A 27,463-nucleotide genomic window follows, 5' to 3' on the forward strand; every position below is an offset into this window, starting at 1 on the left:
CTTCGCTAGCAAAAGTTCCGATATACTAACTCTATCTGCACCATGACAAATATATACGTGCTTCGGGTCTGTGAATATCATTAAATGCGACAGTTAACCACCGAATCCAATCAAAATTAAGTTGTAAAACTTTTAACACTGTTCCCACATGATAGAGACAAAGCGAGCACACAACTGGAATCGACTTATAAATAATCCAAGTTTCTACTGCCGGTCCATGTTTGTATAAATACATCTTTTCGTTCAAATACACATGTTATAACTTCTCTCTGGTACGTAGTCATCTTTCGATGTTAAACTTACAAAGTATCCTCCTAAAGTCAGGACCGCTCCGGTGGCCTAGTGGTTAGAGCGTCCGCCTCGGATGCGGGAGGTCGTGGGTTCGAATCCCCGGCCGAGTCATACCAAAGACTTACAAAAATGGTACTAACAGCTGCCTCGCTTGGCGCTCAGCATTAAGAGGTTAGTGTTAGGACTGGTCGGCCCGGTGTCAGGATAATGTGACTGGGTGGGACATCATGCTACATGTCTGCGGCATGATGCCCCAGTGCTAGACATCACTATAAACTGCCACATTGCAGACATCGTAGCAATATAACTGAAAAATTGTTAAAGCTACGTTCAAAATCAAAATCACAAAATCACATCACCTAAGTCAGTTGTCTCCACCATTTTCAGCCGATTTACAATGCAACGCAATTGGTTAGACGGCATGACATACTAAGGGAGGCAACTTACGAAATCCAATAGATGTCGCTAAGACAAAGCACCGAAATATCCGATCGATCCGCCAAGGTGTAGCTATGGTGATCCTATTGGAACCTTCGATAATGAATATTGGACGGTGCTGGCAAAATAATATTGTTTTCGGACAAAGTACGGAGATATGTTTAGACACTTATTGTAATTCACGACATATTGTCAAAACTAAAGTTGTTTTTAGTTTTGCTCTTACCTCAAAATGTAATTCCGAAATCACCCTATACGAATGGAAAATATCGCGAGGGTCTAAAAAAGAAACCTCACCTGGGAAAGATCAAATTTGATATATCATATATAAAAATCTTCCAAACAACATTACAATAACCATTATAAAACTGCTCAATCAAATTTGGCGAAGCGGAAAAGTACCACTCAGCTGCCGAGTGGTCTAAAGCGCTCTCCGTTACGGATCACTGCCATCTCACCTCTGTCTGCGTAGGTTCAAGTCTCGGATTCGGCCAATGTGGGTATGTGAGAAAGCCTGGCAGTAGTTTATCGAGGGTTGGTGGTTCTTTCTGGGGTTTTCCCGGGTTCTTCCTCCACCATTAATACTGGCCGCCTTGTATAGCCTATCGTGTGCTGACAAATGGCGTTAAACCCTACAACAACAACAACCACTCAGCTGGAAACAAGCAATTGTCTTCACAATCCCTAAACCAGGTAAAGACCCTAATAATATTAACTCGTATCGTCACATCTCCCTCACTAATAACAAAGGTAAAATGATGGAAACAATCCTAGCCAACAGATTAAAACATCACCTAGAAAGTAACAAACTCCTTTCAGAAAACTAATGTGGCTTCCCTAACAGGCGCTCTACCAAAGATCAACGTTTAAGACTAGAAGCGGATGTCAAACTTGCTTTAAACTCCAAAAGAAAATCAGACAGACAACTTATAGCAGTCTTCCTTGACCTTAAAATGTTTAACTGGATCGAAAATTTCCTAACAGATCGCAAAATAATCACCAGAGTAGGAAACACCACCTCAAAAGAATACCCCCTTGAAAACGGTACTCCACAAGGTAGTGTACTCAGTCCTACGCTATTTAACATAATGATTAACGACCTTGACCTCAACCTAGCGACAAAACGGGTTAACTTTTCCCAATTCGCTGATGACAGCGGTATCTTGGAGGGCAGGAAACCCTGTTAGCAATCAAAGAAATCCAGAAAAGCCTAGATAACATAGGCAGATGGGCGCATAAATGGGTTTTAAGATCTCACATGAAAAAATACGATAGCAATAATCTTCTCCCCTGAAAGCAATAACCAGATAATTTACCCGAACTTCTATATTCAAAACCAGTTAATCAAATATACTAAGGTAGTAAAATTCCTAGGAATGTTCTTCGATAAGCATCTATCTTGGAAACACCAGCTTGAACAACTAATTAAAAATTGCAATAAAGATATTAATCTCTTAAGCAGTCTTAAAGGGACACCATGGGGATCAAATCAAGAAACCCGATTAACCATCTACATATCACTTATAAGATCGAAGCTAGATTATGGATGCCAAGTTTACAACTCAGCGAAACAAACATTACTGAACAAACTGGATACCAACCAAAGAAAAGCATTATCTGTTTGCACTGGCACTCTACCATCGACGTCATTGGACGAACTTCAAGTCCTCACCGGTGAACTGCCATTAAAAATAAGAAGACAGGAAATGCTCCTCCGATACTCCAATCGATTAACAAATCACCCCGACTCGCATGCTACAAAAGTAGCCATTAGCAAATGCAACAAACCGTTTAGCCGCAAATTAGTTCCTAACCCATCCGGTGGCAAACAAATCCTAGAAATCAAGGAAAAGATGCCATCACTTGCTCTACAAGAAGAGTGCACTCACTCCCCTGACCCCGCCCCTTGGACAACCCCTATCCCTAGGATCAACACTACAGTCACCAATTATGGAAACAAACTGGAACAAGAATCTAAACTCAAAACCATCGTAGCAATGGAAATACAAGACACCTACTCTGGCTTCGTAAAAATTTTCACTGACGGATCCAAAACAACCGAACCCCCCAGAACAGCAGCTGCAGTGGTTATTCCCGAATTCAACATACAAATGGGAACCAGATTACCAGACTACTGTTCTACTTTCATCACAGAGTTCTGGGCAATAATAGAATCATTAAAATGGATTAAAGACCAAAAAGTTGCAAAAGCAGTTATCATCAGTGTCTCACTTAGTGTAATAGAATCCATCAAATCTCATAGCACCAAATCAAGAGAACAATTCTTGGCTAGAGCTTTTTATATGCTTAAGGAATTATCCACAGCAGATCAGATAGTTGAATTCATGTGGATACCCTCGCATATAAGAATCCCTGGTAATGAGCTAGCCGACAAAGTCGCCAAAAAAAAAAAAAAAAAAATGTTAAGGAACTATATTAACCAGAAAAGGCGGGAGCACTGGAACTCCACTACCAAAGGCAGGATACTCTACTCCATTATAACAGAAACCAATAGGTCCATCAAACCACCCAAAGTGAACAGTCTGGACCAAAAAAATTATCAATCGCAAAATTAGCAGGAAGTTTTGGCAAACATCTAGGACCCTGCTAATATCAATTGCTATCACTGCAAAACCATTAAAGACCTGCCACATATATTCAATAGCTGCTCAAAATATCAGGAAGCTAGAATGGAATTTCAAAAAGCTCAAAACAAAATTGGATCCCCTACTACTTACCCAGATTTCCTTAAAAATAACAACCCCAACATAAATATGGCCTACCAAAACATACTTAAATTCCAAGACACATCCAAGCTAAAAGAATATAAAACACCCTAAAATCATAAAATAAACAACACGACCTCACTTAAAAATACATTTCCACTAGCAGATGGGCACCTTTGACAGGTCCTGGGGGACCTGAGTACTCAGCAAGGGTGTCCCTCTAGCTTAAAAATAACAATCTGTAAAATATACATAACCCAGCCAAATACTCTCTAAAACCAGATAAATATACATAGACAGACGGGCGCTTTTCTTTACGTCCCTATGGACCTCAGTACTCAGCGAAGGTTCCCGTGCTCTTAAATCCCAAATATATCCTTAAAAAAATAAACAAAAATAATATTTTTGAAGAAAAAAATCTTCTCTGCTCTCTTCCTAGCCCTAACATGAAAGACAGCCAAAGTAATACTGCGGCCTAATTATGTGATACAGACCATACCACACTAAGAGCAGCACAGAGTTTTCCACCCAATGTAATCTAGCTCATCTTTAGAACAATTTCAGATACAAGAACCAGAACTCAAAATTCGTGCAGTTACATGCATTTAGACCAGTACCCTGGAATGAGCAGACTCCTGACTGCAGATGGTCGCCTGCTTCCTGGTCACTACCTCCTTTGCCTTAGTCGGATACAAGCGTGCATCGCGCGCATGAAATACCTAACATAAATAAAAGCGAAAAAAAAAAAAAAAAATGAATAGCGAGTGGCACTATGGTGTCGGAATCCTTACACAATTCAGTCAAGAGGCCTACAAGAACTGCCCAGTCCAGCAGCTAGTAGAACCAGCTAACTACAATTTTACGCTACCATTTCCCCGAAATTACCTGAGAGGAAAAAGGACTGTGGAGAAATGTAAATTAGCAGAAGAAAAACGGCAAACTTTTGCTAAAACAAAAAGCCCTTCTAAGGGCTACTAATACTGCCTCTTATCCAGGGAACCATTTTGGCTTGGTATCCCCTTTCGATAAAACTATTATATACACTTATACACTAACTTGATCCGTCAATCCACCAGTTCAAAATTCAAACCTTTTATGACCTAACAGAGACCAAACTTTTTATATGTCGCTCAGACATATTAGTTATTAAAAATTTGTAGGGCATCTACAACGTACACTATGTACTAGAATTTTTACGATTGCTAGGACGTAGAAATTTTTACAACTTGTTTTGATTTGACCCAATTGCACAGGTGGCTAACACATTATTGGCATTTTTAATTGTCCATTAGTACAATTAGACTAAATTTGACTAAGTACGGACTGACGTTCTTGGAAGTGCACGACATCCATGGCTGGCTTGCCGAGTTCCTTGCTCTTTTGCGTCTCTCGGACATCGTATAACGGCGAAGATGTGGAACAATTTCCACCCGCCTAAAGTTAGGTGTCCCGATGTGACGTCATCGTTGCGACCAATCGCAACGGACGTTATATACTGTTTGGGTCGACACCTAGTACAAAAAATACGGACTGAAATCGACACATTGTTAACATGAGTGTATGTTGGGCACATTCCTACTCATGATAGCCCTTCATTCAGGACGTTAGAGACATATAGTCCTACGACCTGACGGCTAAATTAGCAGTGCTCCTTGAGCACATAAACGCCTGGGGGATGTGGCACTAATTCCTTCCCCCAGGAACATTTAGCATCTCGTTGTGCGGGAATAAACCCGTCGCACATGCCTTTCTGGGCGCACGCGACGTAAATCCAATCAATCAATCAAAAATGTAATGTTTTGATATCTTCTACTATAATATATGAGTGTGCACAGTAATAATTTTATACATTTTATTTCTTTGGCATCCTTTTGTATTGTTTTCAATCTACATTGTGTAAAGCTGTTGTGTGTATACATTAAAGGAATATATATATATATATATATATATATATATATATATATATATATATATATATATATATATATATATATATATATATGATGAGGACTTTGCATAGGCCTAATCTTCAGTAGCTCTAAGCGCTTTACAACATTAGACAACACCTATCAGAAAAAAAAACATATATAATGATATGATTACAAACGCAAACACCCAGGGCCGGCGCCAGACTATCTGGCGCCCTAGGCAAGGTTAGATTCTGGCGCCACCCCCCACCCCCCGGAAAATATCAATTTCAAAATTTAAGTACGTCCTGAAAGTTTCGTATACGCGCTATTTTCACTCACTCATTTTGCATGTTCCGGTCAGCCTGGTGTTTCGGTCAGACTGAATCTACCCGATTATTTGTCCCTGTATGAAATAAACCAGGCTAAAAAAACGACTCTCAATAAAACCGAAATTTATTTATTTATTTTTCAAAACTGTTGTTGATTTGGAGAAATGCGCCCCCTGAAATCAGCGCCCTAGGCGGCTGCCTAGTTTGCCTATATGGTAGCGCCGGCCCTGCAAACACCATGAAATTAGAAAACATTAAAAAAAAAAAAAACATGCTGAGAATATTTAAGGTAGGAAACGTTATTAGGTCTTTAAGTTTGTTGTTGCAGTCGAAATAAGTGAGTTTTGATAGCACTCTTGAATGTGATCACTGTGTCTTTGTGTCTAAGTTCAGTGGGCAATTCATGCCACGTTGCTGGGCCCTGGTATGCAAAAGAACGCTGTCCATATGACTTTATTTTCATAGTGGGAATAATGAGTATGCGATTGTCAGAAGAGGAGCGTAAGTATCTTGCTGGTGTGTACACATGGGTGAGGTCGGATAGGTATGTTGGACTAGATTCCGTCAGTGAAACGTAGCACGGAGAACAAATTTTGTGTTTGATTCTGGATCGAATGGATAGCCAGTGTAGGGTACAGGGCAGCGGGGAGGTGTGCTCTGATCGTGGTACTCTAAGTATGATCCAAGCAGCTGTGTTTGGAACTTTTTGGAGTAGACATTGAGATGAACCAGACAGAATTGAGTTACAATAGTCCAGTCTTGAAAGTACTAATGAACACACAAGTGTTTTAGTGGCATCAACTGAAAGATATTTGCGAATGGAGCTGATGCGTCTCGGCTCAAGACATGCAACCTTGCGTATGTTTATGACATGTTGGTTCAATGTGAGAGCACTGTCCAGAGTAACACCTAGGTTACGTACTGATTGTGTGAATTTAATGTTGGTATTGCTGATATTTATTGTTTGAAGTAAAGGATGTGAATGAGAAAGTCTTTGTGTTGTAATCAGAATGGCCTCAGTTTTATCATCATTCATCTGCAGCTTGTTACATTTCATCCATGATTTCACATCAGAAATTCACCTCTCTACACCTTGGATGGTAGCATCAACTTCAGTTGGGTGGCTAGATTTGTATATTTGGGTGTCAGCAGCGTACAATTGGTGAGACACTGGATGATGATCTATGACACTTGAGAGCGACTGAGTGTACAGAATGAAGAGAACAGGTCCAAGAACAGACCCCTCTGGAACACCACCACATAGATCAACTGGGCTGGAGTGTATTCCATTTGCAGACACAATTTGTGTCCTGTTGACCAAGTAGTAATTGAGCCACAGTAAGACTGTATCATAAATGCTAAATACATGCTGGAGACGGTGAAGTAATATATCATGGTCTATTGAGTCAAATGCTGCAGACAAATTAAGAAGGGTGATGACTGTAATCTTTCCGCTATCAAAAGCAGAGAGAATGTTATTAACTACTTTTAGAAGAGTAGTTTCAGTACTGTGGCAATGGCGATATGCAGATTGTACATTGCTAAAAAGACTGTTTGAATTCAGATGAGATACAAGCTGTGATAGAACAACATTTTCTAAGATTTTTGATATGAATGGAAGATTAGAAACTGGGCGGTAGTTCTTTAAATCGTCATGGTCTAGTGTTGGTTTCTTCAGCAGAGGCTTTACAATGGCAGTTTTGAAAAATTATGGGAATTCCCCAGATGAGAGAGAGGTATTAATATCAGTTGTTGTTGTTGTTGTGGGGTTTAACGCCATTTTTCAGCACACGATAGGCTATACATGGCGGCCAGTATTAATGGTGGAGGAAGAACCCGGGAAAACCCCGGAAAGAACCACCGACCCACGAGATCTACTGGCAAGCTTTCTCAAATACCCTCATTGGCTGAATCCGAGACTCGAACCCACGCAGACAGAGGTGAGATGGCAGTGATCCGTAACGAAGAGCGCTTTAGACAATAATATCAGTTAGTGAAGGCAATACTGGATCTAAGCACTCAAGCAGCAGTGATGTTGGAATTGGATCAAGTTTACATGACTTTGGTGCACTCTTCATCAGGATTGTACGTACGAAATCCATAGAGACAGGTTCAAATGCTGCTAATGGTTGCCGCTCAAATTCTGTATCCCAACTGTATGGTGACGACGTGTCAATTGGAATTGTGGTGTCAAGCTTATTTCTAATGGTTTGTACTTTGTCACAGAAGAAATTTGCAAACATGTCCGGAGGGTCGACTGGAGAGAAGGTAGTTGGAAGTGGCGAGATTTGTTCCTTGACATTAGTTTGTTAGTAATCTCGAACAGCTCTTTGCAGCTGGAACTTTCCATGATCTTAGTAGTGTAGTGGGCTGATTTCGCTGCATGGACTATATTTGTGACATTCTTCTTAGCGGCTTCATAGATTTGCTTATGAATAGTGAGTCTGGTGGAAAGCCAAAGCTTTTCAGCTTTACGGCGAAGCTGGTCCCTAACACTGCCATACCATGGAGAACACTTTTGAATTGATACTCTGCACTTGGTAACTTGGTAGCTGGGGCATGTTTGTCGAGCAACGAACGCAGGCAGTTATCGAGTTGTTCTGTTATATGAGGTAAGCAAGTTGTTAGGTTTGCTTGGATGTCATGCATTAGTTTGGTTCTATTTATCATAAAGAGGTTTCTCTTAGTAGCAGATAATGGTGGAGGGTTAGGGACTAATACGTCAAGATGGCATATAATGCAGAAGTGATCTGATGCAATATATATATATATATATATATATATATATATATATATATATATATATATGTGTGTGTGTGTGTGTGTGTGTGTGTGTGTCCTAAATGAATGTGTTGAAACAAGTTATATTCATTTATATCTACTTTGTTTCCTTTTCAGTTAGTTTTTGTGTGTAAAATGTGTATCATTTTAAGGGTGGCTGTTGTCATTAGGGACAGCAGTTTTTGTATTGCTGTTTCCATCAATAAATGCATACAATTATACTCCCGACACAATGCAGTTGTATATATCTTTTAATTAAGGAAATGTAATACCCACGTAGTATAAATATAATCAACCAGTGCTGCTCTTTTCAACACCATAACTCTAATAATGCATTATTTTATGTTCCAAACTGTCATTCAGAATTACGATTTCTTTGTAAAACAGACATTGACATAAACATATAATTTTTCTCTCCTTTTTTCTTGACTTTATTACTGATTAATAGATCATAATCAGAAATGGTTAATAAAATCACTAATGCATAATACCCCCCCCCATTATGCAATGTTTTTAAACTTATGGATTATACAATATATGCAACGTTTTTAGATTCTACATGCACAATTTCACATCAACTAAGCAGAGCGTAATTGTCTGCGCTAAACGAAATATAAGAAATAGTCCCTTTCCTACATATATCCCTCTCTATTTGTATGTTAAAACACGAATCACATATAACAATACTACTTGATCGACATTATTTAAATGGGGTGGCAGTTCCCTTGGAATTTTCATCTAAAAATATTCAGGGTATATCTATCGGTGATGAAATACAAGAAATTTGTGTATTATACTGTCCTTGAAGATTCATCAAGTTTCATTATTTGATTTATGTAGTCTGCAGGCTTAAGCACCACTGTACGTAAATATTGGAATGCACATCGATGAACAAATTTAACGCCTGGTACATGGTTTTCAGTAAGAACAATAATAAGAATAATAACACGAAAAGAATACTAAACGCCATTTCGCCGGTTCGTCTTGTCCGAATGCCTATTTTTAGAAACTGATATCACTGCTTGTGACGTTTCGCAGATGTAAAGGTACAAGCGCCATGTAAATCAAAACGAAATCGGCCAGCTTTGCCAGCGCGCATCAATCCGCATACCCTCTTGACTTAGCCCATTCACCCCACCCTACTCACAAAATTGCTTGGACATAAATATAGACATTTGTTCGTAGCAGAACTGGCTTGGCGACCCCGAGAAGAAATCGCCCTGTTATTATCATTTCGTGGCTTTTTAATGAGAAAAAAACAAAGAAAAAATCAAAATGCTTCTCCAATTTAATTTTCCATAAAGTAAGACAATGAAATCACAATGACTTTGACGAATTGTCATTTATGACAAGGATGATGATAAACATATAGAAACACATGGATAATAACGGCAATAATAATAGTAATAAAATATGTCATAAACAAGAAGATATATTTTTTTTGTGTGGCTGTATAGCAGCTACATTGTTTTAAATTTTCTTCCTTCCGTCTTTTGTGGACTGGTTAGTAAGTACATTTCTTAAATTCGAATTATGTATCAGGTCCGTTGTAGTCAGTCATCATAGAGAACCAGTCAATTTCAATGAATCCTCGTGGTTAAAGTTTATCGCCATTTTGAAGTCGACAGGCGACAAAAAAGAGCAAACGCTCACGAAAACTCCCCAATATTTTGACTGATATGGAAAGGTTTGTTACGTATGATTCATAGGCAATATTAGTCAACAAAGAAATCATTTAGTCGTATGTTCTAGATAATAGATTTATCTATCGACACATGAATGGTTAGATAGCGTTCTACATGTTGTTTTGCCGGACGCAGAGTTGTCCGACCTTTGTTTTGATTCGATGGAAAGCTTAATTATGTAAAATGAGAAATAAACTCTCTCTTGTTGTTTACAAGGCCACCTGTCATTGTTAACATGACTTCAAAAGTAATAATTGCCGTACATTTAGGTGCATTGACCCTTTAGCGGAAAAAGGTACGTTTCTTCCAGCGACTTTCATTTTGCACGCTAGTTTCACCTCACCTGCGGCAGGTTTTTGGTAATGTTAGCGTAAATGCTGGTCTTTGTTTGTATGGTTATTATGGCATAAATTCATTAACATAAATACCTCAGTTTTAAGACTACCATGGTTATTCGATAATATAATTTACAAGACCACCAACGTTAAATGAAATTTATTGTATCTTAAGAAACACGTTATGTTCAGTTAATTATAGCGCCAGAACTGGAGGATTGAGACGATCTTGTTATAGCAAATTAAAAAGGGTAAATTCAGATCCTTGTGGAAGTTATTGGTGGATTTATAGGTAGTACTAATATTAGTACCCATACTCCTACCTCGTGGACAGGGTACTAACTTGAGCATGTATGTGTCAATGGAGCAAATCGGGTGTGAATCACACCCGGCGCTCTTTTAACCTAATATCAACAATTTGAACATATTCCTTGCATATAATCCAATAAATTGAGTAGTCCTCTTATTTAATACCAAAAGTATCGAAAATCATTGTAGAATTACTTGAAAAATTACCTTGAATATTTTCACTTAGATCATCTACCATATTAGTTCAAATAATGATTACTTTCATTCTCAGCCTCGTTTGTTTGTGTGCCTTATAAAAACTTTGAGGCCTTATTTGAAAATGTAAACAAATTGTAAAAATTGGTTGGTTTGAGTCAGAAATTCTGTGCATTAAAAGTAAATAAGGTGTATCGGCAACTTTGAAATTCCACCAAGAAGCCATTATTCAACACTTGATTGATAATAACATAGCGTAGAATATCCAAATATGCTCTGGCAAGTGTTACGTAGAAAAGGGGTCACGGTGAGAGTCTCACATTATCTGTCGTGTCGGACATGGTGAGGTTAGTGTAACCGTGCCAATTTATTTTATCGTGTAAGGGTTTAATAAATTCAAAATAAGCAAAACTTCTTTCACAATAAGATTATACTTATGTAGTAGATTTCTACACTGTTTGTGTTTCTGACTTTAGTGATGATTTTGTTTGCTCCATTACATGATATTGGACCAGTTCGTAGCCTCAACCACAACCAATCAAGTTGAGGCTATGACATGGTAGCTAATTTACAGACAGTATGAATGGGATAGCCCAATACTGGAGACTTCAGTATCATCACACCCACCAGTTTGCTATGGTGAAAATCGTACAGGACATGTATGCACATTTATTGGTCTTAATTTAAATATGTTTTAAAGTCAGTTCATTCCTGATTATTGAATGCCAAGTAAAGGTATGTAGTTTAGATTCTAAAATTGGCAACCAGTACGGAAATAATTGGTGAATGTCTGCATCACCTGTATAACTTTTACTAAAGTTACAATTATGAAATTGCTGTAGATATGGCCATGCAAACTGGATTGACTGTTGTGCATTTTGATGTCACAATAAATGTAGTGAAAACAAATTTGTACTATGGTATTCACACACCCTCTTGCTGATTTAAACAAAAAGCATCAAGGATATAAAAATTGCACAAAACGTGGTCTTTAAATTCATCAGACTTTAATTTCTTACCTGTCAGCAGGGTTCCCTAACACTATCAACATGGTATTATTTAAAATCAAATGGAAATGTCTTTAGAAACACGATTGTCATATTTGCTTGGGCAGTTATGATTTCAAGCATCAAATGTGACTTAATTCACCATCTTTGATAATCTGAATAATTCTGTAAATTTTGGAGTTACATTTCTTTGAATGTGTATAAAAGAGTTTCTCCTTTTTATTTGTTCCATTTTAAAAAAATAAATATTGTCAACTCTTCTAACTTCATGCTTGTCCTTGATTCGTGCCACATGTTTCTCCTAATCTTGCAAGCTTGTTTTGAGAGCCTGATGTCATAAGTACCTTTTGTTAACACTGACAGTAATTGCTGATTAAGAAGTATTCAGCAAATTAAAATTTAAATATGCACTACATCTCAAATGATAGAAAGCACAATGGAAATATCCAATTTAATTAATACCATATTTGCTACAAGTTTGTGGCCTTGGAGTGAGTGTTGGCTGTTCAATTCAGAGCCACTGCTCACATGTTGGTTTTCTTTTTCTTAGTTTTAGCAGGACACCTAAGACAGATTTTTGTGATAGCAAAAGCAATGCAAAGTTCTTGTTACTATAACATACACATATGTTAGGAATAATGAATCAAATAAAAAACTATATAGAATCAGCGCTCAGAGAAAAAAGTTATAGATACAGGCCCAGGGCTGGTGACTAAAAGAAATCTAGAGCCCTGACTAAAATCCCACCAGCCCAGTCTACAGTTAAACACCCGTCCAGTACGGGTGGTAACACTATCAACACCAATCAACTGTCCAGTAATAACAAGCTTATTCTTATTATTGTCTGTCAAACATTCTCTTTCATGGCTAAATACTAAAAAGCATTGGTCAGTTAACGAATCAGAATGTTTAGTTCATCGTGTCAGATATGTTACAGGTGGTCTTCTCTTTTGACAAACGTGGTACATACAAATGGCGTATGTAGATATTTGGTTTGCTGTATGTGCCAAGAACTAAATGCCTCCTTATTTTTGCTTACACAAAGTAAAACTCCATCAACCAAGAATTCTCAAATTTACTTTTGCTTGCTTTGCTTCCTAAATTGCCATAAAAGATTAATAATACTTGAACACTATTTTGACAACTGAAATAATCACGCATTCTCTTTATATATATATATATATGTATATGTACACACCACTCCCTCAATAACTTGCACCGTGACAACTCGTGAACCTGCTTATAACGCGGGGTCAGGCGTGGATACCATTTTTTTGTACCAGACAATACCCCCAAACTGATCCCTATTTCTTTAACTTGAAGTAAATCGCTATCAAAATTTTTAACTGAAAAGTTGATAAATCGCTCATTTTATTGTCAAAAACAAAAAATAGGACCTGGAAATTTTAATCAACATTTTGAAAATATCAACTTTTAATAAGAAGTCATATAATTGGTTACATTTTCTTTCCAAACGACATTCATAGTACACTTTAATTATAGATATTCAAGGAAATTTCTATCAATGAAAATATAACTTAGGCCAAGTGTAGGCAGTACATTAATATTTAAATTCAAATTAAACAATTTTATTAAGTGAAATCTGTGTTTTAATTCTATCTTTTAGTTTCTCTTAAGTGTATTCATAGTAAATTCAACCCGTATTTAAACTTAAAATGTGTCACTCTATAGTAACTGCTATGTCCACAAGCTTTTCTCTGAGAACATAATTAATTGCCAACCGTGTTTTGATAACTGCTTGTGGAAGTATTTGTTCTATTGCTGAACTGAATTAAAAGTTGGCCTCCTTTGTATTATCAGAATGTCTTTTGAATCAAATAAAGGAGGTGGAATAATAGAAAAGTTAAAAGGCATGCAAATCCTACATACTTAAAATCTAGCGGCCCCATTCGTATGGTTGGTAAACTCACTTCAGTTGATCAATCGAACACCGTTATAAATTTTATTGTGTATATAACATAATTACACTACCTTAAATTAACCGACTAATTCATAACTGTGATCAAAGTAAGCAAGGCAACCAAGCTAAATGAATACTTTGTAAAACAAAGAGCTTGGTTTCACAGACAAGGACCATTTGGGGCAAGTGAGTTTCAGAGAATTTCTGAACTGGCACTTAGAGATATTCTGAAGGATGATAAGAAGTTTTGTTTCACTAATACTTCCAATGAAATCAGGACATCAGTATTGTACTAATTGAACAAATAAACTTTTTAGTTTTGATGTAGACAATTGTCTCACAAAATAAATGTTGCTAGGTTTTGAAGAAAAGGAATCTTGTTTAGTGGTGTATCAACAGATAGTCTAGTTCCATGTTACTTTGACTCCCGACTTGGAGTTATGCTGTTATATACCACACCGGGATCCAGACTAATCAACAAAACTAAAAGCAGTGACATAATACATAGATGTTTTCACATACACATGATGGTTGTTGAAACCAGTTGGAACGATCTTTCACAAGTTAGATGTTTTGAAAGTAAAGTTATTTGTGCACAAAAAAGTGAACAACTTCATTAGAAAATGCATGTTATTAACAATTATTATTGATGTAAGTGTAAAAGGAGGATTCAATCATTAAACAGCACAGTTCCCTATCCCCCCACCACCATGTTTATTTTTATGTCTTAGAGGATTTTTTAAATTTATGGGTTCCTTCGGTAATTTGTGCCCTCGCTTATAGTGCAGTCTATGTTTGTGGACCCTGATGTGTGAGAGGCATATATATATATAATATTGGTAAAATCTGACTTCAAAGAAATGTTGCAAATGTTCACAAACTTGTCAGTAATCTTTAATGCAGATGGCTTGAGCATTCTCATTTTTGACAGTGTGTAATATCATTTGTATGCTAACACACATCTAGTATCTGTTTGATTTACCTCGATTAGGTTGTTCCACTTACCTTTTTTACCTATGCAAATTAGCACAGTGGGCTGACCAGCCAGTCTTCAAATGCACCACAGTAGCTATTGTGAGTCTGTTAAGTAAACCATGCAGTTGTGGTTTATACTTTGCCTTTATTTAAACTGCCCATAGGATAGTTTTATATCAGCTTCAGTATAACTGCTTCCCATTTCTACATGCTGCATGTAATGGGAATATACTGATGTGATTATTTTTTTTCAATTTTCAAAGATTACTGAAAATCATATTTATTTTAAACATGACTGATGTAAAAATAGTGTTTTTAGCATGACAGGTCAACATCGTGAAAATAAATTTCAGAATTTCATCAGCACGATTGAAGCTTTCTTGGGTGAAGTAGATTTTTTTTCAACAAGCCCGATGGGCTCCACTTATAATACAGGAAGTGCTCTGTCTGAAATTAGAGAGGCCCCAGGCATTGGACTATACATTTTTGAGCACTGCAGAGTCAAATTTGTAAATGAAGTATCTTTTAAAAATTCGCTACATTGATAAATATGATAATTTTATTGAAAGTTTTAGAGAAAAATAATTTAAAAAATGCATGTTTTTATTCTGATATTTTTGTCATCATTACTTATAAGTATTTTATTGCAGCTTATATGTGTTTGAAATAAATGAAATATATGACAGCTGCCAATATTAATAATACTGGGCATAATTAACGATTGATTTCTATACCTTTGCTTAATTGTTGAATTCCAATCTGATGTCACTTGGCATTTATTTCAGCGGCACAAACCATAAATGTACAATCGGAAATAGACAAATTTTGACATGCTTGGAATAATTTTATCTGGCAAAGAATTGGAGACTTTAAAAAAAAAATTGCAACTATAAATAAATTAAGCTGATGTAGTTGAACTCTTTCAATAGCAGTTTAATAGTTTCAAAAAATATTATCATATAAGCATTACAGTTCAAGTTAATGGCACAATTGTTGCAGGTCGAGGATATTGAAACTAGACATTGCAAATATTGGAAGCAGACAACACAGTTTTTACCGAAATGGACTGTTTGTAGAAACCAGAAAAGGACTCTGCATGTTTACATCAAGAGCATCCATTTGGTGTGAAAAGTCATTCTTTTGGGATAGAGCACTGATCATCAGTAGTTAGTGATAATTGACAGTATGTGCTACCCAATTATAAAAAATCGGGTTTCTTTTTTAAACAGATATTGTATAGGAAAGCATACAAAATTTTCAGTATTGAAATTGTCTCCATGGGCTCTTGACAAAATTTTGTATGAGGAGTTCTAGATTCCTCATTCATGGAACTCAGGAGTCCCCATCCTATATCTGAGAGTTCTTGGCAGAAACTCGGGAGTTCCTCGCTGTAAGAATGTTATGATGGAAAATAACAAAGTTAATGATTGATATTTTATTTCACATCAGGATTATATTCTCAGCAGCATAAGATCACGTTAGTGAGAAGCTGTTCGTCATTAATTCACCCAAAAACTTTACATCAGCTGTACTCTACCATTTGCAAACTAATTTTTTAATTGGTTTCTTTTTCATGTATTTTGACTTAACAAGTATGTATATGGCATTTTGGTTATCAAAGTCATTAAGTACAGGTCACTCCTCCATTATTCTGATTAAGTTATTCACATTTTCATTGTACTGAACTTTGCTGCCTAAAGTGATACAGTCAAGTTAATACTTCCATTTTCATTGAAAGGATAGTGCTGTCTTGCACAAATTGCAAATTGCTTTTAATGTTCCATCTGATTTCACATTTGTAAACCCGGATTCTGCTTGTCCCACTTGGGTTTCTAAGTTTCATGTTTGTGGTTATGCCACCATTTTTCAACATCATTCACCATAGTTGAGACAGTCTACATTAAAGATATGTTCCAAGTTTGAGTTGTCTTTGTTGCCTTCAGTTGTGCTCCCACTTTCATCTGGGTTGTTTTTTGTCATTAGTGTCTTTTTCACTGCTAGTCTCTTACCTGAAGAAAATAAACATAAACACATTTGCTGACTACATGTACCTTTATGAGTCAAAGTTGTTTTCTGCACATTTTTAATAAGTGTTTACTGCTATTCTAGTGTCTTAGTCTAGGTCACACATACTGAAGTAGCATTTGTTAAGGCTATTCTTCTTATTGCATATTAATGTTTGGATAGCATTGTAAAACTCAAATTTGGAGAATGCTATGATTTCCTTTCATGATTTTAATGTGTCATCACCAAATTGAAACAACAGTGGACATCTTCACATCTTCAAAATTTCCTTATAACTGCTGGTTTGGGCATCTGACAAATCTAATATTACTAAATTTTATGATGAAAACGATGAAAATCAAATATATATTTCTGGGAAGAGTTAAATTGATGATCTTGATGCAGGTATGACTTCATTGGAACAATGCAGCATGTTCTTTGAGTATGTGTATATATATATATATATATATATATATATATATATATATATATATATATATATATATATATATATCAGGGCTGAGCCAATTTTTTTTTAACCACTAGTCCAGGACAAGTGGTTTCTGAAAATGAACTAGACCCACGTTTCTCTTCACTAGTCCCACCTTATTTTTCACTGGTCCCAAAATGGTAATCACTTGCCAAGATTTGATGAGACGTGTGTACTTAATCCATAGAAAAAATAAAAATAAATAATATACAACATAATTATTTCTTAAAAGAATTTAATTTTTCAAAAACATTGGTTGTTATACATTTGGCTTCTTTAGGTTCATGTATATATGTTTTAGCTGATGGATTTGAAAATATGTTCATGTATATGTCTGCCACCTGCACCAGCACTTGATAGCTGTGTCTGGGTTAAAGTCCTCAGGCTCTGGTCCATTTGCAGAAATGTTCATTAGCATTTGTAAACTCTTTTGGTTTAAGGAATTCCTTAAAGAAGTCTTGATTAAGTTCATTGAACTAAATCCTCATTCACACTCAGAAATAACTACCGCACATTCAGTATCCGTCTTAGGTTTTATCCCTCCATTTTCAAACAAATTTCCCTTTGCTGAATTGCTGTTATTACCTTCCTTGCGAAAATAATTTACCAGACTCATTTTATTCACAGAGTAACTATCAGCTTGCTTGACAGCTACTTCTAAAGTGATCATAACATCAATTTTCTCTTTTAAATACGAACTGAAACAGCTCATTAATTAGCGCAATTGTTTCGCTTCAAACACAATATCGCACGTTGAAGTTAATCATCTGTATAATCAATTATAAATTAAAGAATCATTACTGTCATTTAATCAGTTCACAAAGGAAACCAACACTGATGTCGGTAAGGTACCTTTCATTAATTTAATTACACTGACTTGCTGGATTAAAATCATAGTGAGCTGCTCGTTATGATCTAGATTGAGTAAACTCATTGCAACAACACTGCTAATTGATCATACTGGCTTTCTTTTGTTTGACGTGTTTTGATTTGCCGATAATTTGGTCGCATAGCCCAATATGCAGTCAAGCCGTAACAGGATGTAAATGTATACACGAAGACGGGTAGAATCAAGTATTTTGTACGCCCAGAGGGCATTATTGGCCAAATAAAGGCAGATATAGTGATTAAAGCACGAAAATAAGGATTAGCCTGACTTTTTTAAAAGCACTTGTCCTGGACTAGCAACTTGGAAAATTTTACTTGTCCGACTTCAAAAATGACTAGTCCGGGACGTCGGGCTATGGGATTTGCTCAGCCGTGTATGTGTGTGTATATATATATATATATATATATATATATATATATATATATATATATATATATATATATATACGACAATATTGTTTCCAAATGTCAAGCACATATTTCATTACAAAACAACTTTAAAACAATAACACCACCTATACAGAGCAATTTAGAAGTATACAAAGAGAAAGCAGTGTTGTGCTCTTATTGTATACAGTTTTATATATATATATATATATATATATATATATATATATATATATATATATATATATATATATAAAGCATATTCTGTAGTTTTCATAGCGTGTGCAGTTTAATATTTTTTATATTACCACATATTAACAAATCACTTTATGTGATTCTAATTCATCCGAATGAGCCAGTGTAATTCTTGCACAGTATTCTTTTTATTGGCTGTGCTGGTGGGAAATTTTTTCTGCCTTATTGAACTTTTTCTTTTTACTATTACTATAAATATTTTGGCAGTGTTTTTTAGAACCGACTTCCCAAATGAAGGAAAAAGGTCACATCTTTTTCTGAATGTTGAATTTACCCCACAGGGGCTTATTTGTGCCATATATTGCCTATCATGTGCTGAAAAAATGGCATTAAACCCCCAAACCAGAACAACAACAAATAAAATTAAGGATATTGGTCAGTTGATAGGTTGCATGAAGGGAGGGGTGAAAAGTAATCCTGTAACAAGGGATTTGACCTTTATACAAGAGTGATTTAAATGTTAACTTCTAGAATCAAATAATAGACGTAAATAGGTCTCTCAACTGATGAGAAGTTTAGGTCTATCAAACCACTTTTTTTTTTTAACATGATAAAATAGCTTAAACGATTTAATGTCTCTCATCTGATCCAATTCTTACCATATTCTGTTACACGTCAACTAATGTAAATATCTGGTCACAAATACATTACAATAAATATGGAATTTCTTAATCCAGTAATAATCATTTTACATGAATATCCAATAACCTTCAGTACTGAAAGTGACATCCCTTGGGTATCAGCATTGTTAAATTGATCCTCTAACCTCAGTTAATTGAATGGTGGTTCTTTCTGGGGATTTCCCAGGTTCTTCCATTAATACTATTGCGTGTTGAAAAATGGCGTTAAACCCTACAACAACAGTTAATTGAACTATGTGACATCACACGGAACTCGTACACATTTTGTGTTGGAAAACGGTGTTCTGTAAGTCCTTTGTTCCATTTATTCTGAAGGACAATTAAATCTAATTTGTACAAGAAAATCGTCTTTAAAATGATATTGGTTATAAAACTGCCCCAAAACATATGGATTTGGAGAATATTTTTTTATGCACAATGTATGAAAGGTACATGTCTGAGTCAGAATGAACAAAATTCTTTCCTTCTTTCTATTTCCATTACAATAAAAACCTATGTGATAAACATAATCTGAGATCAGTAATGATTTAATATTAAATTTATTCTGCTTGTTTCATAAATTTTTGAGATCCTCTCATTTTCTGTGTGTATGTATGTATATGTATATATATATATATATAGGTCAAGCTAGACTTCAGTTTTAGGATGAAGTTTCTTCACCTTTTGGACAGAGCAGGGAGAAGTGGGAGCTGAACAGTGAAGTGGAAGCAAAACAAGCAATATATATACACCTTGCTACATGTGTTTTCATTCTCTTGTTTGAATTGTGCCCCCTATTTCTCAGTATGCATATCTCCATTTAACATTGGTTTTGAGAAATATTTTATTTTGAAGCAGAGTTGTATGTACATATAAACACATTATGTATGTGTATAATTATTATATTCATACGCAGTATATTTTGAAGATACGAGTAAAAGAGCACTGTGTAAACTATACATTGTAATGAAATTTAAATCATAGGACTAACTAGATTAAGGTATTGTAATTGCAAGTTAGTAATGATGCTTAATCAGTCACCCTTAAACAAGACTTAATTCATGTTTTACTTTATGAAAGTTCACCATAAAGTGGCAGTTAACAAAATTATAGTCTTCTACTTGACCTCATGTCACATTCAACATTTTATATATATAAAAAATGGGTGGCCTGAGTGGCAGAGTGGTCTAAAGTGCTCACTGTTATGGATCACTGCTATCTCGCCTCTGTCTGCATGGGTTTGAGTCTTGGATTCAGCCAGTGTGTGTATGTGGGAAAGCTCGACAGTAACTTTTCATCAGTCGGTGTTTCTTTTGGGGCTTTTCCTGGGTTCTTCCTCCACCATTTATACTGGCTGCCATGTATATCCTATCTTATGCTGAAAAATGTCGTGAAACCCTACAACAACTATATTTTTAAAAAAAATTACCTCATGGAAAACAACCTTCTGGAAGGTTCATAATGTTTACAAAATAAAATCTTTGTTAGAAATAGAAGTGTATCTTACTAAGATTTCAATATAAAAAGTGTAGTAACAACAGGTACACAGGGGAGTTCATAAGGAGTTTCCAAAGTTCAAGATACAAATCCAAATAAACTTGTTTACTAGAAAATAAAATCAATAATTCAGGCCAGGCAGAAAATGAATCTAATTTTGGCTAAGGCCAAGTCTAACATACAATGTCACATTATCAATAGCATATAATGAAATAAAAAAATAAAAAAACTAACAAGGAAATAATGTAAATTAAATATACATAATACTACAGTTATATTTTCTTTGATGAAGTTACTTATACTTTTAGTTGTAGCTTTGCTAGAAGGGTTACAATGGTTGTATAGCATGAAGTGTTCCAGGTGTGCGTTCATAGTGTTATTTCCATCAATACATCCAGATTTTCTGAGCATTAAATCTCAATTTTTGGAAAATGTTTTTCATTATCTATTACTTCTCAAATATAGCAAGTTCAAGCAGTTTTCTGTTTTATTGGCTTTCATATCTCCTGCTATTATGAGTGCTAATGCAGAGTTTATTTATGTTTAATGATTTTGGTAGTGCATTGTGGAGTATGGTAGTATTTTGAAATTATAAATAGTGCTTCTATTTTTTAAATTTTTTTTCTTCAGAAATTAGAATTCATTTTCAGAATTGATATGAAGATCATTAAATTTTCACATTGTGTTAATTGTTTGAAACCTTATCTTGTTGCCACATGCAAATGTTGATTAGATTCAGACACCTCAAATAATAGCTGATATAAATGGAAGCTGTTTTTATTCTGCTTAGATATTTAAATATTGCTTCATTTAATTCATTTTATCATAGAGTCTGTACACTTTACATATGGCATGTGCCGTTTCATATTTTTGATATGACAGCATGTTTAAATATCACTTCATGAGATTGTGATTGGTCCTGATAACCTCATGAAATTCTTGTGCAGTATAATCTTTACTGATGGCTGCACTCGTAGGAATTTTTCCTCACTCCATCTTCTGGAACTTTTTGGTTTTACTATTACTATCAGCATTTTGGCAGTCATTTTTCAAATCAATTGACGAAAGTGAATTGGGGAAATATCTTGTCTGTGGCCGAGTGGTCTAAAGTGCTCGCCGTTACGGATCACTGCCATCTCACCTCTGTCTGCGTGAGTTCGAGTCCAGCCTCGGCTAACGTTGGTACGTGAGAAAGCCTGCCAGTAGCTTCTCGTGGGTCGGTGGTTCTTCCCTGGGTTTGCCAGGGTTCTTCCTCCACCAATTATACTGGCCGCCATGTATAGCCTATCTTGTGCTGAAAATGGCGTTAAACCCTACAACAACTACAACAACATTGTCTGTCTGATTATGGCTAATTTACCCCACAGGGGTTCATTATGTCATGTAAAACTGTTCAAAATACCAGTTGGTTATCATATTCATCCTTTAAAATCCAACTGAAATGCCTGCTGTTATGCAAACTTGGTTGTGAAATGATGGCACTGCTCTAATCTCATGGCCTGACAAGAATTGTCCACTGCGATAGTGTGCAAGCGCAAATTCTCATATTTTAATTACTTTAAGAAGGACTGAATTGCAATAAATTCCTTTCAATTTTTGCTGATGCTACCCCATTTAAGGAGGAAATAGTGTATACAAAATACCTTTACAGTAAGTCCTGTGAAGAAATAAATATTTTGTACATTTGTTTCTTTTGTTTTAATATTGATTAAAATAGATCTCGTCAAACCATTGTAAGAGTTTTATATTTTGGGATTAACGAAAATGTAGATGGGACAAAATGAATTTTCTGAAACCTCTTGTCCTGAAGAAAATAATTGATCAACCCTGAATGACTTTCTTTGATTGCTGATATTGTATTTGGAGCTCTTAAAAAGAGTTTTACTTTCGGTTACTTTTAGTTTAAAAGCAGAAAATTGTTTTTTTTTAAAATATTTTTTTTCCATTTCACTTCCAAAACATTACAGTGCAGCTGAACACATCATTATCTTAGTAATGGGTTTGTATATCACCACAAATAGGAAAACCATTTTGCATGGCTATAAAATCCATCTCTAAATGTACTTGTATTGATGCTCTATTTTGTGGTATTGCTTTATAGAAGTACAATGTCACTGGTTGAACTTCTTTATCTACTCCAAATTGGTGGTAAATCCCCAGACCCTGGCACTTAATGATACCATTGGTCTGTTCATGTACTCTGCATAATTTTTTTTACGTATTTGAATTTCTACATTTTGTCTACAAATTCTGATATGGATAAGTGCAGCATGATTTCAATGGGATCTGGCATTCATTGAAGTCAGTAAATTTAAATATGCTGCGTGGTCAATAAAAACTTGCAACAAATCTTACTGAAGTATGAATGTAATAAATCAGAATTGTCTGATATTAGGGGCATATGGAAAAGGGTGCATGTCAACAGGTAGGCAAGTGGTTTGGAGGACAGAACCTCCAGTGGGGACATGGGGCATTTCATGTGTTCCCAGGGAATAACTTTAATGATTTAAATGTAAAGATTTCTACACGTGTGCATGCTTGCTGGTGCATGTTGGGACGTACATTGTTGTTATGCAGTTATTTCTGTTGTATGTTGTTATGGGGCTTGGAGGTGGGATATCCAAGAAATGTAAAACATTGTATATTTTTTATGTGACTTGCACATGTTTGCATATACCTAGCTAGGCCACTGCTACATATTAATACTACAAGCAGTATTATTACTGTGTAGTTTGTACATGTGATATGATTGGATTTATGGTGTCACTGTGGCTCCCATCTGTTTTATTGTTTTGGCTTGCAGTGCAAATACATTAAAAACTCCAAGGAGTGCTGTAAAACCCTGCATTGATGGAGTATGCAAGTATGGTTGCCCACCAGATGTAGTAGGCACTTGTTCCCTTGCCCAGTGTCCATGCCCACAAGATTGCATGCTCAATCCAAAAATGCAAATGTGTGTAATTAATCATGAATGAAGTTCTTGAACATACTAAGTGATTAGTGCTGCATTCATTTTTGATTTTGAACTTCACTGATCAAATGTCTATATTGGTGTTGATTTCTTTTGTCCAGTTTTTGTTTGAACTTGTTTATACAAACCATTGCATTTGGACATACCTAGTACTTTTCATTGGTAATACTTTTTGATGCCTCATGACATTCATATAATCCTTGAATTTCAGGGGTTGTCTTAAAAACTGCTTGAAGTTTGAAAAAAGCCTGCATTTTGCTTGAAAAGTCCTTGAAATTGTTGAAAAACGCCTTGAATTAGATACAGATACAGATCTTTAAAAGATCACAATCCAGACTCTGGTTGATTTTTTTGGATTATCTCAAAACGTTGTCAGAAATCATAAGAAACTGTTTACAGAATAGAAAGGAACAAGGCATGCTCATAGTAGTGACAATGAACACCAGACTCGTAATCCAACATGGTGTGGAATCAGTAGTACAGTAAATTGAAACTTCTCGCTTGATATACAAGTGAGGATGTTGCTTTTTACCATCTTATATTTTCAAATGAACCTTTAAAGACATATATTATGCAACCATATTGGGATACTGTAGATTTATAGTATACTATCCTGTTCATTAACACATTTTACAGTAGAACAAGAAACATACTGAACAGTGGTCCATTGGTAGATGCTACGAGGTACTGGGTTAATTGGGGGTATTGTATACTATAAATATTTGTCTTATGATACATCCACTAACAGCACTAAGAGATTCGTATGTAAAAAAAATATGTTTATATAAGATTTATGAGGTAATAAATTCAGTACATGAAAGCAATTGAATGTTTTCAAAACCCAGACATTAGCCCAAGATTATAAAGATGGTGAATGTTGTTTTCTCCAAAACTTGACCACTCTTAACCAAATCTGTCATGAAGCATCCAGAGAGAGACCAGGAATAACTTCATGTTGCTGATGCTATAACTGCATGTTGCTGATGCTTTGTTCTCAAGACGAAAATTATTTATATACATATGAATATTCTTCATGTGTCCATGATGTGCAACAGGTGTTAGAAACCTTTCTTAAGAAATGTCACAGACCAGAATGGCTTAAGCAAATGTAAATTGTTATGCCCTTGACAGGAGTTGTAGACCCCATCATAGAAGAAAAACAGTTATTGTTGTTGTTCATCACTCTCAGCCATGGTAAAAAGTTGCACATTTATTGTGCATTTAAACTGGATCATATTTACTCCATTTTGATTATTTTTTAATTTCCTATCAGTCTTTGAGTAAAATATAAGTACAAATGCAGGGCTGATTAATTTGTTCTTCCACTTGTCCAGGGCAAGTAGTAACAGAAAATTCACTTGACCCACATACCTCTTTATTTGTTCAAACATTTCAGTCACTTGCATTGATTGAACAAGATTTATGTACTTTAATCCTTAGTAAGAACACATACATGTATAACATTTATCTCTTCAGGGGTCTTCATTTTTAAAAAAAAAATTGATTTACATTTTGCTTCATTGACATGCCTGGTTGATGTCAGTAGTTGATCTGCTTGTGATAGTCTGGGTTGATTAAGGACAATATAACAAGGCTGTTTAAAAAAATGTAAACAAATCATAGTGCCTTCATTTTGTTTGAAATATTCTTTTAATTGGCTGATAATTATGTCGCTTAACCTGATACCCAGTCCAGGTGGCAGTTAGAATGTGTGCACGTGTGACAGTTATCAGTGAACACGTACAGTAGGTGGGATATAAATATATGAAGTGGTACCCTTGAGATTATTTGACAGTTAAAATAAGCCAGGGAATTAGAAACCTAAAAAGCCTCCAATACAGTGCTTTTGTTTGTAAAGGAACTGAGATAATTACATTGTATTTTTTGTCCATTTAATTAGGGGTCTGCAACCTATTTTACATAGTATTCACTTTTTTGCGGATTAATTACAACATGAATGAGAGCGTGCCACCAGTAAGAGAGTAAAACTGTTAAAATTGAGATTTTTGGCACATGTGCAGTAGTTTGCTGACCCTTGATTTAGTTCATAGAGTTGGTAGCCAGTTGGTCTTGTTCATATATAAGGAGTGTTGTCTGTAATGGTGACACCTCAAGTTCTCTGTCATAAACTGACTTTGAGACTTGAAGCTAATGTTTCTACTGATTGACCCCCGAGTAGTCTAAAGCATTCACTGTTCCACTCTGTCTGCTTGGGTTCAACATGGATACATGAGAAAGCTTGCCAGTATCTTTTGGTTGTTCTTTCTGGGGTTTTCCCAGGTTCTTCCTCAACCTTTTATGCTGGCTGCCATGTATGTGCTGAAAAATGGCTTTAAATCCCACTACAACAACAACAACAACTGATTGACCCTAAAAGAAATCAGTGTCTCTTCAATTTAATTTGTTTTCAAGTTCAGTTGAGAAATGTGGCAATTTTTGCAGCATTCAGGAAATGAAATGGCTTAGTACTGGTTTATGTTGAGACAGTGAGGAAACATTGTTTTTAACACATTAACCCCTAGTGACGACTTTACGGGGCAGGAGGTAGTAGCCTACTGCCGAGCTCTGTTGCGTCATGGTCATGCATGATACAATAACGTGGATGGTATTATAGAAAGGTAGACACATGTAGCTCTACAATGATACCAAATAATTTGGAATATCTAGTTGCACTACAAAATACAGATAGAAAAACCTCATTTTTCGGACCCTACTTTTTTTAAACACAGAATTCGCCTGTGGTTGGAATCCCATTTTGTGTCCGGATATTAGACTTTTTGGTCTCAGATCTAAGGCAAATTGGTATGAACTGCACGCAGACAGACAAGCCTTTGCAAAAAGTAGGATAAGACGGGCATTTGGAATAAAGAGTAGTCTCCATACGAAAATAATGGCTCCGTTTAGCAAAAAAGTCCAACTTTTACCCTTCTGCTTATGCGCGAGTCAAATAACCAACGAAAAACGATGTTTGTAACACAACTAGGCATTATGTTATTGAAAGATGACCGGGGATTTGGTGTTTTCCAGTCTGTTCAGAAATAGCTTTCAAAATGTGTTTCCTACTCAGTTTTCAGGCAAAACTGGCAAAAACCTCCAGGGTTTAATGTGTTAAGGAAATCAAATTAGACTTTTAGCAGACAAGGTTACACAGTTGTTTTCAGGTGTACACTGTTGTGAGAGGCAAATACTTACAGAACATAAGTCAATGGCCCTGAGTAGCCAAGTGGTCAAAAGCGCTCACCATTCCAGATTACTGCCATCTCACCTCTGTCTGCGTGGGTTCAAGTCCAAGGTTCGGCTAGCATGGGTACATGGGAAAGCCTGCCAGTAGCTTCTCGTGGGTCGGTGGTTCTTCCCTGTTTTTTTTTCAGGGTTCTTCCTCCACCAGTTATACTGGCTGCCATGTATTACCTATCTTGTGCTGAAAAATGCCGTTAAACCCTAGAACA

General features: G+C 35.8%; 2 protein-coding genes across 2 annotated transcripts in view; one reads left to right on the forward strand and one right to left on the reverse strand.

The window, feature by feature from the left end:
* Nucleotides 1-10,031: 10,031 nt before the first annotated feature.
* Nucleotides 10,032-27,463, forward strand: part of LOC149807017 (polypyrimidine tract-binding protein 1-like) — a 204,118-nt gene continuing 186,686 nt past the window's right edge. Inside the window, exon 1 of the mRNA XM_089960769.1 lies at nucleotides 10,032-10,162. Coding sequence (XP_089816895.1) covers nucleotides 10,155-10,162 — 8 coding nt within the window. The 5' untranslated portion in view covers nucleotides 10,032-10,154. The remainder of the gene's footprint in view (nucleotides 10,163-27,463) is intronic.
* The window catches only part of LOC149807018 (uncharacterized), a 50,498-nt gene continuing 38,615 nt past the window's right edge, over nucleotides 15,581-27,463 (reverse strand). The window contains exon 3 of the mRNA XM_089960821.1: nucleotides 15,581-16,911. Coding sequence (XP_089816947.1) covers nucleotides 16,775-16,911 — 137 coding nt within the window. The 3' untranslated portion in view covers nucleotides 15,581-16,774. The remainder of the gene's footprint in view (nucleotides 16,912-27,463) is intronic.

Source organism: Sinohyriopsis cumingii, chromosome 1, assembly GCF_028554795.1.
Source record: "Sinohyriopsis cumingii isolate HCF-2022 chromosome 1, ASM2855479v2, whole genome shotgun sequence".
NCBI lineage: Eukaryota > Metazoa > Mollusca > Bivalvia > Unionida > Unionidae > Sinohyriopsis > Sinohyriopsis cumingii.